This window comes from Ursus maritimus, unplaced genomic scaffold, assembly GCF_017311325.1.
Source record: "Ursus maritimus isolate PB19 unplaced genomic scaffold, ASM1731132v1 scaffold_26, whole genome shotgun sequence".
Taxonomy (NCBI): Eukaryota; Metazoa; Chordata; class Mammalia; order Carnivora; family Ursidae; genus Ursus; species Ursus maritimus.
Genome location: NW_024425119.1, coordinates 3,672,670 through 3,689,139, shown reverse-complemented (window position 1 = coordinate 3,689,139; position 16,470 = coordinate 3,672,670). Strand labels below are relative to the sequence as shown.

Sequence of the window (16,470 nt, the reverse complement as noted above, 5' to 3'; positions counted from 1 at the left end):
ATGTGTGCAGGATATATCGTTTACTAAATTTACAGACTATGCTTGGTGAGCATACATATTGGGCCCTCCTTGTAGCAACTCTGGGCCAGCTCCATCCCACTCCTACGCCTCTGGCCAGGGTGCAGATGCTTACAAAGTGGGAACCACTCATTTTAGTCACACAACTCAAGAAATGAATATTCAAACCAAAACATGGTGTTTAACTTTACCGTATTTTATTTTGTTGCAGTAAGAACATGTAACATGAGATCTACCCTCTTCAGTTTTTAAGTGTATAACATAGGCTTGATAACTATAGGCACGAAGTTATACAGCAGATCTCTAGAACTTATTCATCATGCATAATCAAAACTTTGTGCCCATTAGGGGTGCCTGGGTGGCTCAGTCATTAAGCATCTGCCTTCGGCCCAGGGCCTGATCCCAGGGTCCTGGGATCAAGCCCCGTATCGGGCTCCCTGCTCCGCTGAGAGCCTGCTTCTTCCTCTCCCACTCCCCCTGCTTGTGTTCCCTCTCTCCGTGGCTGTGTCTCTCTCTGTCAAATAAATAAATCAAATCTTAAACAAACAAACAACTTTTGTGCCCATTGATTAGCAATTTCCCATTCCAACCCCACCGCCCCGCACCACTTCCCCAACCCCTGGTAACCACCATTCTACTTTCTGATTTTATGAGTTTGTCTATTTTAGATACCTCATGTAAGTGGGATCATGCAGTATTTGTCCTCCCATTTTACTTATTATTTTACTTAATGTAATGTCTTCAAGGTTCGTCAGTGTGGTTACGTATCACAAGATTTCCTTCTTTTAAAAGTCTGAATAGTATTCCATTGTATGTATATACCACGTTTTCTTTATCCACTTATCCACTGATGGACATTTAGGTCATTTATGAATCTTGGCTTCTGTGACTAGTGTTACACTGAATATTGGGGTGCCAATATCTCTTCAAGTTCCTGATTTCAGTTCTTTTGGATGAATAACCAGAAGTAGGATTTCTGGATCATATGGTAGTTCTATTTTTAATTTTTTGAGAAACTTCCATACTATTTCCCATAGCAACATTTTGCATCCCCACCAACAGTGTACAAAGATTCCAATTTCTCCACATCCTCCTCAACACTCGTCACATACATATGTTTTGACAATAGCCATCGTAACAGGTGATATCTCATTGTGGCTTTGATTTGTATTTCCCTGATGATGAGTGACATTGAGCATCTTTTCATTTACCTGTTGGCCCTTTGTATGTCTTCTTTGGAGGAATGTTTTATTCAAGTCTTTAGCTCATTTTTAATCAAGTTATTAGTTTTTTTGCTCTTGAGTTATAGGATATATAGTTATAGATTTTGGAAATTAATTGCTTATCTGATATTATGGTTTGCAAATAATTTCTCCCATTTTGTACGTTGCCTTTTCACTCTGCTGTTTCCTTTGCTCTGTAGAAGCTTTCTGGTTTAATGTAGTCCCCCTTGTCTATTTTTTTTTCATTGCCTGTGGTTTTGGTGTCATATCCATGAAATCATTGCCAAGACCAATGTTACGAAGACTTCCCCCTGTGTTTTTTTCTTCTAGGAGTTTTTTTTTTTTAAAGATTTTATTTATTTATTGGACAGACAGACAGCGAGAGAGGGAACACAAGCAGGGGGAGTGGGAGAGGAAGAAGCAGGCTCCCAGCGGAGGAGCCTGATGTGGGGCTCAATCCCAGAACGCCGGGATCACGCCCTGAGCCGAAGGCAGATGCCCAACAACTGAGCCACCCAGGCGCCCCTCTTCTAGGAGTTTCATAGTTTCAGGTCTTATGTTGAGTCTATCATTCATTTTGAACTGCTTTTATGTACTGTAAGCTGTAGGTCCAAATTCATTGTTTTGCATGTGGATATCCACTTTTCTCAACACCATTTGTTGAAGAGACTATCCTTTCCCCATTGTGCATTCTTGGCACCCTTGTTGAAGATTGATTGAATGTATATGTGTAGAAGTCCCTGTGGGGTTTTTTGTTGTTTTTGTTTTACTGCTGTGAACATTTGTTCCTCTGAATAGTTTTTTGTCAATCTATGTTTCTATTTATCTTGGATAAATACCTAGGAATGCAATTACAGGGGCATGTGATAAGTGTACGTTTCACTTTGTAAGAAACTGCCAGATTGCTTTCCAAATTTTTGCATCATTTTACATTTCCACCAGAAGTGGAAAAGTGTGTGTAAGGGTTGCAGGTGCTCCACACCCTTTTCAACACTTGGTATTGTCAGACTTGTAAATTTTACTAATTATAGTAGGTGTGTAATGGTATCTCATTGTGGTTTCAATGTGTATTTCCTTAATAACTAATCATGTCATTAGTATATTTTCTTTGGTGAAGTATCTGTTTCAAGTCTTTTGTATATTTTTCCATAAAGTTGTTTGTCTTTTTATTATTGTTGTAAGGATTATTCATTTTTTAAACAGTGTCTTTCAAAGAGAATATTTATTTTGATGAAGGCTAATTTACTATTTTTTTTCTATGGTCTGTGCTTTTTGTGTTCTAGCTGAGAAATCTCTGCATCCTCCAAGTCACACATTTTCTCCTACATTTTTTTTAGAAGTTTTAGAATTGTATCTGCTAATTTGGGTCTATGTTCCATTTTGTATTAATTGATATATAAATATGGCCCAAAGTATGAAGTCCATTTTATTTTTGCATATGGATATTCCATTGTTTCAGCACCATCTGTTAAAAAATTTGTCATTCCCCATTGAATTACTTTGGTACTTTTACCATGAATTAATTTATAAGAATTAATACATGTTTGAGTATTTCTAGCTTCTTGGTTCAGTCATCTGTATGTCCATCCTTCTGCCAGCACCAAATTGTCCTAATTTTGGTAGCTTTATTTTAAGTCTTGAAAGCACATAGTGTAAGACCTACAACTCATTCTTGTTTTTCAAAGTTGTTTTGGCTATTTAGCCTCTCCCACCCCCCAGGAATAGGAGTGACCTCTGAGAAAAAGAGTGACATTTTCCTCCTATTTACCATGTTTAGATAGAGAAGTCTTCCTGGAGGAGGTGAGAAAATTAAGAGAAAGTGAAAAAAAAAAAAAAAGCCTGGTCTTCAGGCTCTGCCAGCCTTAGTGATGGTGGTCCCAGGAGGGGTGGGGGTCAGAAAGGTGACAGGAAATGATTTTATGATTTCTCCCTTTTCCTGGAGCTGAAGGCAGCTCCTTTAGAGAAGTTCCTGGTTGTTTCCTTCCAAGGGCTGGTGGTTAAATCTGCTGTCTTCACCTTGGAAGAAGAGGAGGGGGTTCTTCATTCAAAGTTGCCCCTCTGGGATCCTGGTCTTACCTCTTTGATTCTCTGGCTGGGAGTTCCCCTTTTTCATCCCTCTGCCAGCCTCACTTACTGTGGTGCTAAATACACCATCAGTTCCTCCAAACTACTCAACTATTTTTATGGCCATGCAGTGGAATACTGAGTCTCAAACTGAATATAGATGTGGGAAGTTATAGGCACACAGCCTCCCAGAATTTCGAGGGCCTGGCCCTGGCTAAAGCTTTAATTAGCTCTTGCCAGCATTTGCCATTTCCTTCCCCTCCCAGGCCCTGGCCCTTTGGTCTCTGTTCTCCCCTGATAGCACCACCACTCTCACCCCAGCTTCCTTCCTAGTTCTTCCAAGAACAGGGTCCTTTTCTAGCCAAACCCAAGGCTCCCCTCTTCCTTCAGGTCTATGCTGCCTTCTGTGAAGACCCTGTCTTGCTTGGGTGATGTCCTGAAGTTCCTTAAGCCAGCTGTTCCTCACTCTGCACCTTTCATTCCTGAGTCCTCCAAGCTCCTTCCGAGCCCAGCCTCATGGCATAACCAGGGATAAGACACACATCAAAATCCTCGTTCTGGGTCTGGATGGCCCCATATTGCCACATCCACCCACAGCCAGCTACCCCACCAATACTCATCAGCTTGGGGGCACTTTTGGATTGCTAAAACCAGGAAGGAATTCTGCCTAAAGTAATGGGCCATGGAATTAAAAATACAAGAAATAAGCTTTTGGCCTGGATACAACAGTCTTCCCTCATTTGGAATTCCAGGAGCCAAATACTGAGAATGGGTCATGTTCCTTTTCCAGACAGACCCCTTCCATTGCTATTCCTTGGGTCTCTTCATCTCCAGAACTCCTAGGGCTACAGCCCTGGGCTGTAGACCCCACAGACTGAGATGTGAGGAGTGCCTCTGGATTTGTGTGACATGGTGGCTCTAAGAAAGTCCCTCCCAGGCTCATGCTCCAGAGTGTGTTGGGGACTGTTTGATTCCAAGGCCTGGCTCATATTCCTAATGCAACTTAAAGGGTCCCCCTCACCCCAAAGTGCAACAATGGCACTCAGGTGTATGAGGGCAGGCCTTTTTCCTTTCTTTACTTCTCTAGTAGAAATGGGAGACAAAGTCTGGGTCCTACATGCTCTAATCATCCAGCGTCCTAGGGATTTGCTCAACCTGCTGGAACCCCATCTCACTCTACACTAGCTCCCAGTTTCCACCACAATGAAATGGGAATGCAGAAATGTTGCGAGTCACCATCTGCCCTGGTATGATGAATCGGGTATAAGGAGCTGAGCATGTCCAGTGCGGAGCCTCCAGAAGCAGGTTCTGAGAGCAGGTGGTTATTTCTGTATCTGGGGACATTTTCTGCCTCATGCTGCTCACAAAATGCAATACTGGTTGACTTCAGGGACGCAGGAAGCATCACTGGTGGAAGAAAAATTCTTCCTTTCTTTCTGTCATCTGAGCTGATGAAATGAAAGGGCTAGATCAGATAAGTGAATGAATAAATGTTCATGAAGGCAAGTCTTTACCTTCATGAGGTGTGCAAACATTCAAAGTTGTATTTGCTTCCCTAAAAGCCCTGCAGGTGCAGGCATTGCTACTGTTCCAGTTTAAATGGTGAGAAAACCGAGGCTTCAAGAGGCAAGGGACTGGAATGAACTTACACAAGGGTGTGGCCCATCTCTGGAGAGCTGACAACCCTGGCATTTACCCCAAAACCTTGTGTGGAGTGGGGTGTGGGCAAAGCCTCACGTCAGGTGTCCTGAGGGAAGAAAGCCCTATTCTGGGTTCTGTGGACAGAGGCCAGGTGTGCCCACACCCCCACCTCACACCTGGACTAGCTGTGATGGGACATACTGGCAACAGCCTTGGGTTGGTGCCACCCCAGGGACACCGACTTGTCCTTCCCTGGCTCCCACTCCCCTTCACAGCCTCTGGTGCCCAGTGGTCCATCTGCTGTGGTGGCAGTCCTCGCAGGAAAAGTTGGAAGAGAAGGAAGCAGAGAGAGACAAAGGGCCATGACCTGTGGGGTAAGGATTCAAGAAGCAGTTCAAAGGCAGTGTCAGGACAAGGCTTTGACTTGGACAGGGAAGAACAAGTCTTTTGCCCACATTCTCATTATGGCTTCCTTTTCCAGCTTCAATCAAACAGGAACTTATCTTCTGCCAGTTTGGATGTTCTCTTAGCTGGCGGGCTCCCTGAGGCAAGGACTGCATGTGATATTTCTTTGCACACACATGCATTGAGCACCAACAATGTACCAAGCCCTGGGGACTCTCAGTTCAGGGATTGATGGCTGGACACATGAATGCCCATTGGCCAAAAACCTTATGAAGTAGAGTATTGGGCATGACCCTTGAAACTAGCCTGCCTGGGGTGTAGGCTCTCTTACTAACTGGCTGTGTGACCATGGGCAAGTCATTTACCTGCTCTGAGTCTTGGTTTTCTCATTTGTAAAAGAGAGGATGATGACACATACTATAAAGAGTTGTCATAAGGGGTGAGGCATATGTTGAATGCATGATATTTCATCAGTGGTCCACAAACTCACTATGCCTCAGTTTTCTCATGTGTAGAGTGATGAGGAAGTTTTGCTCGATGGTGTTTTGTGAGAATTAATAGGTTAATACATGGAAAGTGTTAGAACAGTGCCACATAGTAAATATAAAGTACTAAAATATAATTATTCGTATTTTGCTGCCTCAATTTTATTATCTTCCTCTATCTATCTATCATCTATCTATCTATCTATCTATCTATCTATCTATCTATCTATCTATCATCTATCTCTTAAACTAGTCCTTATTTGTATTTTACTAGTTTTTCCACTACTATCCTCTTTCTGCTCTAGGATCCCATCCAGGGTACCACGTGACAATTTGTCATGTTTTCTTAGTTTTCTCTGGTCTGTGACAGTTTCTGTCTCTTTTTGTTTTTCAGGACCTTGACAGTTTTGAGGAGTACTGGTCAGATGTTTTGTAGAATGTCCTCAATTTGGGTGTGTCTGGTGTGTTTCTCACACGATTGAACTGGGGTTATGGCTTTGGGGGACAAATGCCACAGAGGTGAAGTGCTCTTTTAATCACACCTCCAATTTTAGTTTTAATGGGAATGAGTTCTTTGGATCCCTTTGTTTGGGTTCTCCTTTGGGGTGGAAGGAAGGAAGTCTGGGAGTATAAAAGTAATGTTCAGCCAACTTTAGCTAAGACTGTGGGGACTTGGACCATGACCTTAGGCAGGGGAGGTAGTCAGGATGGTCAGAGGTGGGCAGAACAGGACTTACAATTCAGCATGAACTAAGCCCCAAGAGAAGGCAAGAAGGGAGGTTCTAATGGGGACACCCTGGCCCAGGCTGAGGAGGTCCATGGGGCAGGAAGTGGATAGAGGAGAAATAGGAGAAGGGCTAAAGGCAAGCTTCCCCTCTCAGCTGGACTGTCCTGAGGGACCTCATCAGCAGGAACCCCAAAAGAGACTGCAAGCTAATAGCACTGCCCTCCCAAACCCAAGGTACAGAAGGACTGGGGAACATCTAGGATTGCATTGCCCATTGCACGTGCCAGTGCTGCTGAATCTGGGGAACTGGGAGGACTGTCTGGAGCCTGCCTGAGTGTCTGGCCAGAGAAGCAGCTCCCAGGTCCGGGAGGGTGCCTCTGAGAAACAGAGGCAGGGTCAGAACAGAGCCCCCACGCACCCAGCTTGTATCCGAGTGAGCTCTCCTTCCTGAAATGCCAGTGCCATGGGTGGTGAACGAGCTCTGCCTCTCTGCCTAGGATCTCGGGGGGCTTGTTTGGGGATTCTGGACCTGCCCACGGGCACAGGGACATCTGGCGGCAGGAACTGGAGGGTAGGTTCTCTGTTACCTGCACACCCGGTTTGACTGTGGTTTGGGCTCTGAGCCCTTCTGGTTCCTCCCTGCCTCCTCTTTCCTCTTTCCCATTCTCCTCAGGCTGGGCAGTCCTAGGGGCTATAATGGGACATTTGGGAGCCAGACAATTCTCTAAAGGCTCTGATTTGCCCTGGGAACCCCAGGGCTGGAGTAAGGGAGGTGAGGGGAGCTGAAAGACTGAGGTCAGGGAGCTACTGTAGACAAATTACTTCCCACTCTGGGTCCAGTTTTCTCATGTGTGAAATGAGGGGTCAGGTTCAATTATTTTTCTTACTGCCCTTTTACAAAACTATATTAGTTGCATTCATTATTATTCTATAATCTATAGATTATATATAATCCACAATCAATAATTAATTAAATCAACAAAAATCCAAGATAAAACTTGCCCATGATCCACCCTGAAATGACATTAATATTTGTGTTGGTTCCTGACACTTTCTAGTCCTTGTGTTCAGGTACATATTCAATTTTAGTGTATTTACAGTAATACCATAAGTAGGAATTTATATTGAACATTTTCAGCTAACATTACACCAAGCATATCTTTTCCTTTCCGTTATTTTTGCCTCCTTTGTCCTGCTCTCTTCTTGCTGAGGTAGCCAATGTGAACCACTTAGTTATATATGCACTCCTATAGAAATACAGTATACTGTAGAGAATATGCATTTGGGGGAGAGGAGTCATTGTTTGTTTTACAAAACTATGTACATTTCTCTGCAGCTTGCTTTTCTCATTTAGCCGTACGTTGTGGCAATCCACCCCGGCCAAGAGATATCACGCATAATTCCATATAGAGATACAGCGTGTAACTCCATGGGATGGATACAGCTATCCCAATGTATTCAACCAGCCCCTGATTGATGGGGACTTGGGTTATTTCCAGCTGTTTTGTCTCCCCCACCACATTTTGTACAAATACCTTTATGAACAGGTTACTTGCATTTCTAAGGTATAAAATTCCAGAGGTGGGATTTCTAGGTCAGAAAACCTGTGTTCTTTTTGATTTCCAAAAACAGCTGTTACAATTTACAACCACACAGGCAGTAGATTAGGGCACTTCTCTGCCCACATTCTCACCAGCCCCTGTAATTGTTTGTCTTTCTAATATCTGCCAGTATGATGGTTGGAAAATGGTATCTCTGTGTTCCTCCCACGTGCACTGTCGTATTCACTAGTAAGGTAGAGCATCTCTGCATTTACTCGTTAGCTCTTTGGATTTCCTCTTCTGTCAACCGGATTTCATATCCTTTGTCTATTTTTTCTACTGGGTCTGTCTTTGCATTTTGAATTTGTGGCATCTCAATGTAGGATACGCACTTGCCTTCTGTTATATGTATTACAAATATATTTTTCCATTCGATTATTTGTCGTCTGACTTACTACAGTATCTTTTCCCACACAAGATGTTTTCATTTTATGTAGTCAGATATAGTTCTTTCTCTTAATGTCTTTTCAATTTCCTGTTTCGTTTTAAAAAGTCTCCCCAACACGTAAGCTGTGTTCCTGAGTTCCCTTGTAAATTTTCCCTTGTTCTACTTTTTCCCCACTGACACATGAAAACTTTCTGGAATTATTTTTGTCAAATTAAGGTAGACTCCAATATTATTTTCTTCCATGAGAAGAGCCGAACTCAGCAGTTTTTAATCAATACTCTTGTACGCGGGGCCCCCAAGAGACACCTGGGAGGTGGCTACCAAAATTGGGTCTAGCAGGTCAGGCGGTGGCATAGACCTCCCACTTTCCGCCCATAGAGCTATTCCACTTTGTTTGTTTATCAAATGGGCTCCCAGGAAAGATTGGGTTTGGACAAAGTGTTTTGAGGCTAAAGGGAGTTTAAAAATCCCTTTCAGGCAATCTTTGGGGGTCCCTCTAGGTCTGACATTCTCTGACTCCACGATGGTGAAACTCTTGCTAAGGGAGAGAAGACATGCCAGCATAACTTTATCCAAAAGTATTTTTAGTATTAAATCCCAAAGTGGCTCAAAGTAGATATTAAAATCACAGAGTTTTGGAGATGGAAGGCACCTTGGAAATCATCTAGTCTAATGGCTCTCAATTCTGGCTATTGTTCGAATCACCTGGGAGCTTATAAAAAGTCCTGGTGCCCCTGACCAGGGCCAGAGCAAGTTAATCAGCCCCTGGGGATTAGGGCCCCGGCATTGATGGTTCAAAGAGTCTCCTAGTGATTCTAATCAGCAGCTAGGGTTGAAGACCACTTCTCTAGTTCAACTCCCTTATTTCATTAGCAAATAAATTGAGACCCAGGAAAGGTGAACGAGGTATCACACAGCTGGCTAGCTGTAGACTTGGCACTGGAACCTTTATCTCCATCTCTGGGTTGGCTTTTTCATTTGCATCAAACAAATCCCTCATCAAGCCCCGTGCCTTGGATTTTCAGCTGGCAACACTAAAATCTCTGTATGAGTGCTTTGTATATTTGCATACGATCATCTTAAACATGTTCACTGCATACAGCTCTGTGCATGATAGATGAATAGACCTAGTTCAGCCTTGCTGGACCGAAGTGGGGAACAGGGTTATAAAGAACTATAATGATAAAAGAGCCGAATTGATGGTGCATCCTATGCAGAGGAGCTTACTGTGGGGCTGGAGGCTCAGAAGGAGGAAGAGTTAGCTGGTGGGAGATTGGGGGCTGCTAGCAGGGGCAAGGGTTCTCAGGGCAGGGATGCCTTGGTGCCGGCTGGGCCCAGCCTGTTGAGGCCTCCTCTGATCTTCTCCCTCTGCTCTGTCCTCAGGAATGAGACTGTGCTACACCAGTTCTGCTGCCCAGCCGCTGACGCCGAGCAGAAGCCCGCCTGCTCCGACTTGGCCTCCCAAAGGTGGGAATGAATTGGTGGCCGTCCTCCCTTCCCCACCCCCACCGTCCTTCCCCTTGGAGCAAAGCACACCACACAGCGCCTCTTCCTCTGAGTCCTGGGTTCTTGTTTGTCTGTTTTTACCTCCTGCCTCCTGCTTCTATTTCTCTTTCCTTCCTCTGGACCCCAGATGAGCCAATCCCAACTCTTGAGGTCATTATACCCTATTGTTTAAACTCCAAACTTAGGTTCCTTCCCCCAGACGGCCTACAAAAAAATGTCATCTTTTTAAACGTCAAGGGAAATTAATTGGATTATACCTATATATATATAAAATCATATAGGTTGTCTGGCACTCAGGAGGGGCTCAACCAATGGTAATGCCCATCCTTTCTATTGCAGCGAAGATTGACACTTTTCTTTCTTTCTCCTTCCATAAAGAAGCCAAGATGACTGAGTTTAATTTTCAGGATTTTGAAATGTCACTGAGATAGCTGTTGACCTGGGAAGGAAGGGGGAGTGTTGTTGGGTCCAGAGTCAGTGTCACTGTCCCCGGCTTTCTTCATCTTATTGTGGGTTAGTCATGGTCCCTCTTTCTTTTATTAATTTTTAAAAATTAATTTTTTTTTACTAGGGAAACATCAGATCATTTAATAGTCACTGATGACCTCTTAGCGTAATAAAATTAACTATATACATACATATATATTTTTTTTGATTGGCACAGGCACAGCATGTCCATCTAATGAGACAGAAAATACAGGTTTTACAGCATATATTTGGGGTCTTTCCAATAGTGTCAACAATATAGTAGCCTTCAGTGGGAAATATGACTATGAAGTCATAAAAAAAATCTGTTTAGCTTTTAAATATACTATGCGTTTTTCATTTTACCGGGGAGTACATCATCCTCATTCATCTAAGTTTATGTGCGTCATCGTCATCACATTTGCAAAGCCTGCCTGGGAGGAAGAGCAGTGGGTCACCAAGTGCTATGTGGACGCCTGAGCACTGTAAGGCTCTCGGTGTGGCCAGCTTCCCACGCTCTGACCCCTCTTCTCCACGCGTCAGCTCCCGGCTGTTTGCTGTGGACATGTTACATCTCAGGACTGACACCTTTATTCTTTCTTTGGGTTTCTTAAGCTGAAGTCTTTCCTGAAATATAAGTGTAGGCAAATACTTCTGTCCCGTGCCAGTTACTTCATCAGCGAGAGTAGGGGAACGAGCCGATCTGAGCAGCTGAACTCACTGTCCCTCTGTCCACTTGGCTCCTGTTTTGCCATCCCTCCTCCTCATGCTGTCGTCTGCCTTCTTCCACCTTCATCTGTCCCTCCAGCCTTCCACTTCCTCCCTGACACCAGATTCCTCTCCTCTCGCCCACCTTGATCCCTGCGCTGTCAGCCCGGGTCCCTCGTTACGCCTTGTTCTCTTTCCACCAATTTTTCTGTCAGTTCTGCAAATTTTCTTTTCTTTACTCGTTTCTGACTTCACTGGGAGTCAAGATACTCAGATTCTAGCCTGAAATTTGCCCCATCTAAAGTCTCCTGTTGTTGGGACTCATTTGAGTAAATTGCTTAGTTCCCCTTGGCCTCAGTTTCCCCGTCTGTATAATCAAGAGGGTGGTCTATCTAGAAAGTAACGTGGACATAACATCTCCTTGAGTTTCTCAGCTGCTCGGTGAGGTTAGACCAGCAGGTTTTCTTACTCCTGTCTTCTGAGAGAGCAGAGGGAGGTTCGGAGCACTCAAGGGCCTCTCCAGCAATGACACAGCCAGAAAGCACCAGTATCCAGACTCGCCCTGAGGGCCTGTGACTTCTACTGCCCAGCATTTCCAGGCTTAAGACTTAGTGATTCCACGATCTTTCTTTCCGCCTTTGTTCCTTGGAAAGTAACTAGCTGGTAATCAGAAGGAGAGCTAACCACATAAAACCACCCCTGGAAGGCGGTACTACCCTGGAAGGCGTTACCAACTCGTTTTTCCTTAAAGGGAAGTCAAGGTCAGGGAGGAGGCAGGACTCTAAGAAGGTAACTAGAGGAGTTAGGCCCAAACCCTGATCCAGGGCTGAGGGAGGCACGGTTGGTCCCTGAGGCTGACCAGGTTGGAGGATGGAAGGCAAAGGGAAGGACCAAGCACTGTGCCAGCGCCCTGGGTGGCCTGGGGACCAAGTTCTGTGCTGGGGACAGAAGCATGAGGAAAGCCATTTGGATTCTGGAGGAACTCCCCAACTCGTGGGGCACTGTGATGCCCCAAATGGATAATGGCTCACCTGGAAACTGACTGGAAGGAGAAAGAAACGGGAGCATGAGATGGGGGAGAAGAAAAGAAAGAGGAGAGAGAGCAGAGTGTCATCGGGGTGATCTGCGAGGAAGGAGACCGAGGGCCCTGGCCCCTCCCCATGAGCTATCAGCGTTCAGACACAGCAGAGTCTTCTTCCACATATCCTCCTTGGCAGGGCAGGGGGAAGAGAGGGCAGCTCGAGTCTGCCTCCCACCCCATCAATCCAGCTCAATTCAGGGAATGGTTAATGACCACAACCCAAGCACCAGGCATGGGTGAGAATGGATCCCAAGATGGCCTCAGGCTCAGTCCTGGGGGCCAGGGGGCACCAGCAACAGAAATCCTCCCTAGGGTTTTCCATGCTCATCCTCTCACTCTCATCCTTCCCATTCCTTCACGTGCCCACACTCTTCTGCCTGCTGGGTCCACCCTGCGGCTCTGGATTCCGGTGAGAAGGGATGGGAGGAGCTGGCATGCCATGTGGGAGAGAGGGAGGCTCCCCTCTCATGGGGGCCGGGGCGCCAAGGGAATGGGCTTCTTTTCCAGGCTTTGGGGCAGGAGGGTTGGGACTCTATTCTCTTCGTTTCCCTTTGGAGGGGCAGGCGCCGAGGTTGGGGCGGAAGTGCTCTGGGAAGGAGGGTGGGAGAGCATTCGATCACGGAGGGTCTGTGAGCACTGCCCACCACAGCCCTCCTCTGTGTGGGGTAAGGAGACTTGCCCCAGTTGGTCCAGACCTTCAGCTGCTGTCTGCCTTTGTTCCCAGTTATTCCAAGTTGTCCTGTCTGTTTGTAGTTTCCTAGAATGTATTTCTGTCTGTCTGTCTGTGTCTCCGATGTCAGTTTCTGGGCTTCTCTGGGAGGAGGTCTTCTGAATGTTTTCTGGCAGTCCAACAGTGTATATGTCAGTCAAGTCTGTCTGTTCTTGGCTTCCTGGGGGAAGTCCATCCTGAGAAAGTTTTCTTCCATTAGCCCCTGACATCCCTGCTCCCAGCCCTATCCTGACTCCTTCACAGCCCCTTATCCCTTTCCTTTAACCAGGTGTCCCACCTCCACAGAGTGTAGCCCAGACCTCCCTGGGAAAGTCTCTGTGACAATGTGCCAGGCTCAGAGACTGGGCTGAGGGCTAGCGCAGGGTGGGTGGGTCACAAAGCCCCCTGAGCCACCCTGGGAGATCCTGGGCTGGGCTGCGGGGCTCTGAGACAAGCCAAGCTCCTGTCAGTCTGGCTTCCCACCGGCTCAGCCAGGCTCTAGTCCAATCAGCCTCCTCTGAGTTCACTGGGGATGAGTCCACTGGTCTCTACAGGCGACCCCAATAAGAAATTGAAACCAATCAATCAGGTCTCAGGGTCACTGGGGCCTTTAGTGTGTGACCTCAGAGCTGGCTCCCTCCACCAATTTCCAAGTTTGAGGTGTCTGTCGCTTCCCCGCTGAACCCCAAGCTGTCGGCTAAGCAAGAATCCCTTCCTCATCCGCTGGGGGCTGCATGGTAGCTGATCTGCGTAAGCTGGTCACCTGCAGCCCATCGGTCAGAGCTGAGGACAGGCACTGCACGGCCTGAGGCAGACCATCAGTCCAGGGGAGAGACGCAGCCAGGAGAAATCCTCACCCCTTCCATAGAGGCAGCCAAGCCCGGGCCCTGGGGGAGGGGCGTTGCTGGGACAACCCACCCAGCCACCTTGAGAGCAGCCTTTGGGGGAAGGGGTCAGGAGAAACTCTTGGGACCTGGAGCCTGCCAGGCAGTGATGCTCCACGAAGTGGAGAAGGGGGAAGACCCAAAGTGCAGCGAGTCTGGAAGCCGGGTATCCGTAAGAAAGGAGGCCAAGGGGTGAACCTCAGGGACTGGGGTGCAATGGAGCAGCTGGGGGGCTGGAGAGGCCTCTGAGGCTGGAGTGCCTGAGAAAGGTGCCTATGCTGCAAACCCCTAGGCAAACCGCCCACGCTGCCCAGGGTAATGAGGCCCTCAGGTGAGAGCTGGGGGTGGTGCAGCCCAGAGCAGCCAGCCAGGGGCAGCAAGTGCTTGCCAGGCTCTTTCTTCCCCCTTCCCTACCTCCTCCTGCTGCTAGCTAATGACAAGGGCTTTATTCTAGGGAAATGAATAGGCTAGTAATTGCAGCCCTACTTTCAATCCCGTGGCTCTCCTCCCTCTCAGGCTCTCAGTGACACGCGGAACAATGACCCTGGAGCTGGCCAGCCACCTCCCAGCATCCAGCAGAATGGCAGGCCATTTGTCTCTGTGGGTGGCAACGGGGCCAAGCTGAGGAAGATTGGCTTCCATTAGAGTCATGTGACGAGGCTCGTTGGGGTGGGCGTGGGGGCTCAGGAAGGGGAGGCCTAGGGAGGAAACAGAACAACCCCCAGCCCTGGGGAGGAATGTGGGATCTGAAGGGGCCCCAGCAGACTCAACTGACTCGCCCCTGGTGTTTGGCCCTTCCTCCTCATGTACCCAACCCTTACTCCAGGACGGAAGAGACACTAATATTTCTTGAACACAGTATTTCTTGAACATACCAGGGATGTTGCACTAACATATTTTCTCTCAGTTCTGTGAGATAGCTGTTATTCCCATTTGTAGAGAAGGAATCTGGGATTGGGAGAAGTCCCGTGTCTTGATAGAGGGACCTCGCTAATCAGTGCTGCAGCTGGAAGGTGAGCTCAGGTCTAATTCCAAAATGCAACCTTCTTTCACTGAGCTGCTGCTAGGATTTTTTTTTTCTTTTCTTTTTTAAGGAGCACAGGAGAAATCCTTCCACGTATTTCTTTTGATCTTAAATGACATCTGTTTACTCTGATGATAAGTTATACCTGCTAGTAGTTGGAAATGTGGAAAATACAGAAATGTAAAGAAGAAAATAATTGAATACAGTTATATAGAATTAACCACTGCCAATATATTAGGGTGCAACCTTCCAGGGTCTTATTTTTCTAGGCATGGGATTTTACATTTTCTCTCATTAAAAAAAAAAAAAAAGATTTTGTAGCCTGCACTTCTCACTTAATATACTGCGTCCCGGGAGAGCTCCTGCCCAGAGCAGCCCGGCCTGTGCCCGACCCTGTCCTGGCACCCGGTCTGCACCTGCCACCCAGCCCAGCCAGTGGGTGTGTGCCAGTGGCTGTGGGCTCTGCTGGAGGCTGCACTCCTTGCTACCCTTGAGGAAGGGACTTCCTTCCGAGGATGCTCTCAGGGAGAGCCCTTCGTGAGCATTGCTGGCGCCTCTGTCCCTCCTCTCGGCTGTCCCCAGCCGGCCTGGGGCCTGATCAATGGACCAGCCAGTGTTTACTCAGCGATTACGGAGCAATTAAATTCCCGATCGATACAGTTCAGTCTCTAAACAGCTGGGCTAGGGAGCCTCGGCATCACGTGCGGGCTCCATCTGTCACCTCCCAGGGTCCAGGCTGCCCCAGAACCTGCCCCACCCGCGGTGGAGGGGGAAGGGCTCGTTCTGGGGCTGCTGTGGAATTGCATCCCCTCCTCCCTGCAGAAGCACAGAGAAGACTGGGCTTCCCTGGTAGGCCTGGGGAGGGGTGGGGTTCTCTGGGGTCACTGGGGTTTCTGCCTCGGCACACCAGGAAGACAGTGGGGCAGCAGGCAAGATCTGGTCTCTTTCGGGGTCCAGCGGTGAGTTCCCAGAGGCCTTGGCAAGGGTCGGGATCATGCGACCCAATGCAGTGCAGCGGTAGTTCCCATGATGCCCTGCCCTGGACCATCTGCCAGCTCTGGGGTCCAGGTGGGATTCCTGGCTGTCGAGGACCTCAGTCTGGCCCGGGACACAGCAAACCCAGTGGGAAGTGCCGAGCAGCAGGGGCAGGGGAGGGGCTGCTTCATATTTGGGCTTTTTGAGCAGGTTAGGTTTGCTCACCAGTCTCCTGAGGATCTCTGGGTAGTTCCAGCAGAATCCACCTTGGCTGGGCTCTTCACCTGAGGAAAACCACAAGGAAATGGCAGAAGAATTCAGTCCTGGAGTTAGAGAAATCTGTCCCCTCATGAACCACATGGCCTGTCTCTTCACCTGTCTGTGCTATTTGTCCCGTCCGTATCTTCCCCACCAGAGGCCCAAAAGACAAAAGAGATGTCAAAATACTTTGACAGCTTGGTAGGGGATGTCTTCCCCCACCACCCACCCCCAATTCCAGAGAGTATTAGGGAAGCTTTATCTTATCATGATTTTCTACTTTCTGTTCCGAGCGTTTTCCTCAGTTG

The 16,470-nt window shown here is 47.3% G+C and overlaps 1 protein-coding gene across 1 annotated transcript in view; it reads left to right on the top strand.

The window, feature by feature from the left end:
* IQSEC3 (IQ motif and Sec7 domain ArfGEF 3) overlaps nt 1–16,470 on the top strand; it is a 103,601-nt gene that overhangs the window by 24,168 nt on the left and 62,963 nt on the right. Inside the window, exon 2 of the mRNA XM_040642026.1 lies at nt 9,936–10,019. Within this exon, the coding sequence (XP_040497960.1) occupies nt 9,936–10,019 (84 nt within the window). The remainder of the gene's footprint in view (nt 1–9,935; nt 10,020–16,470) is intronic.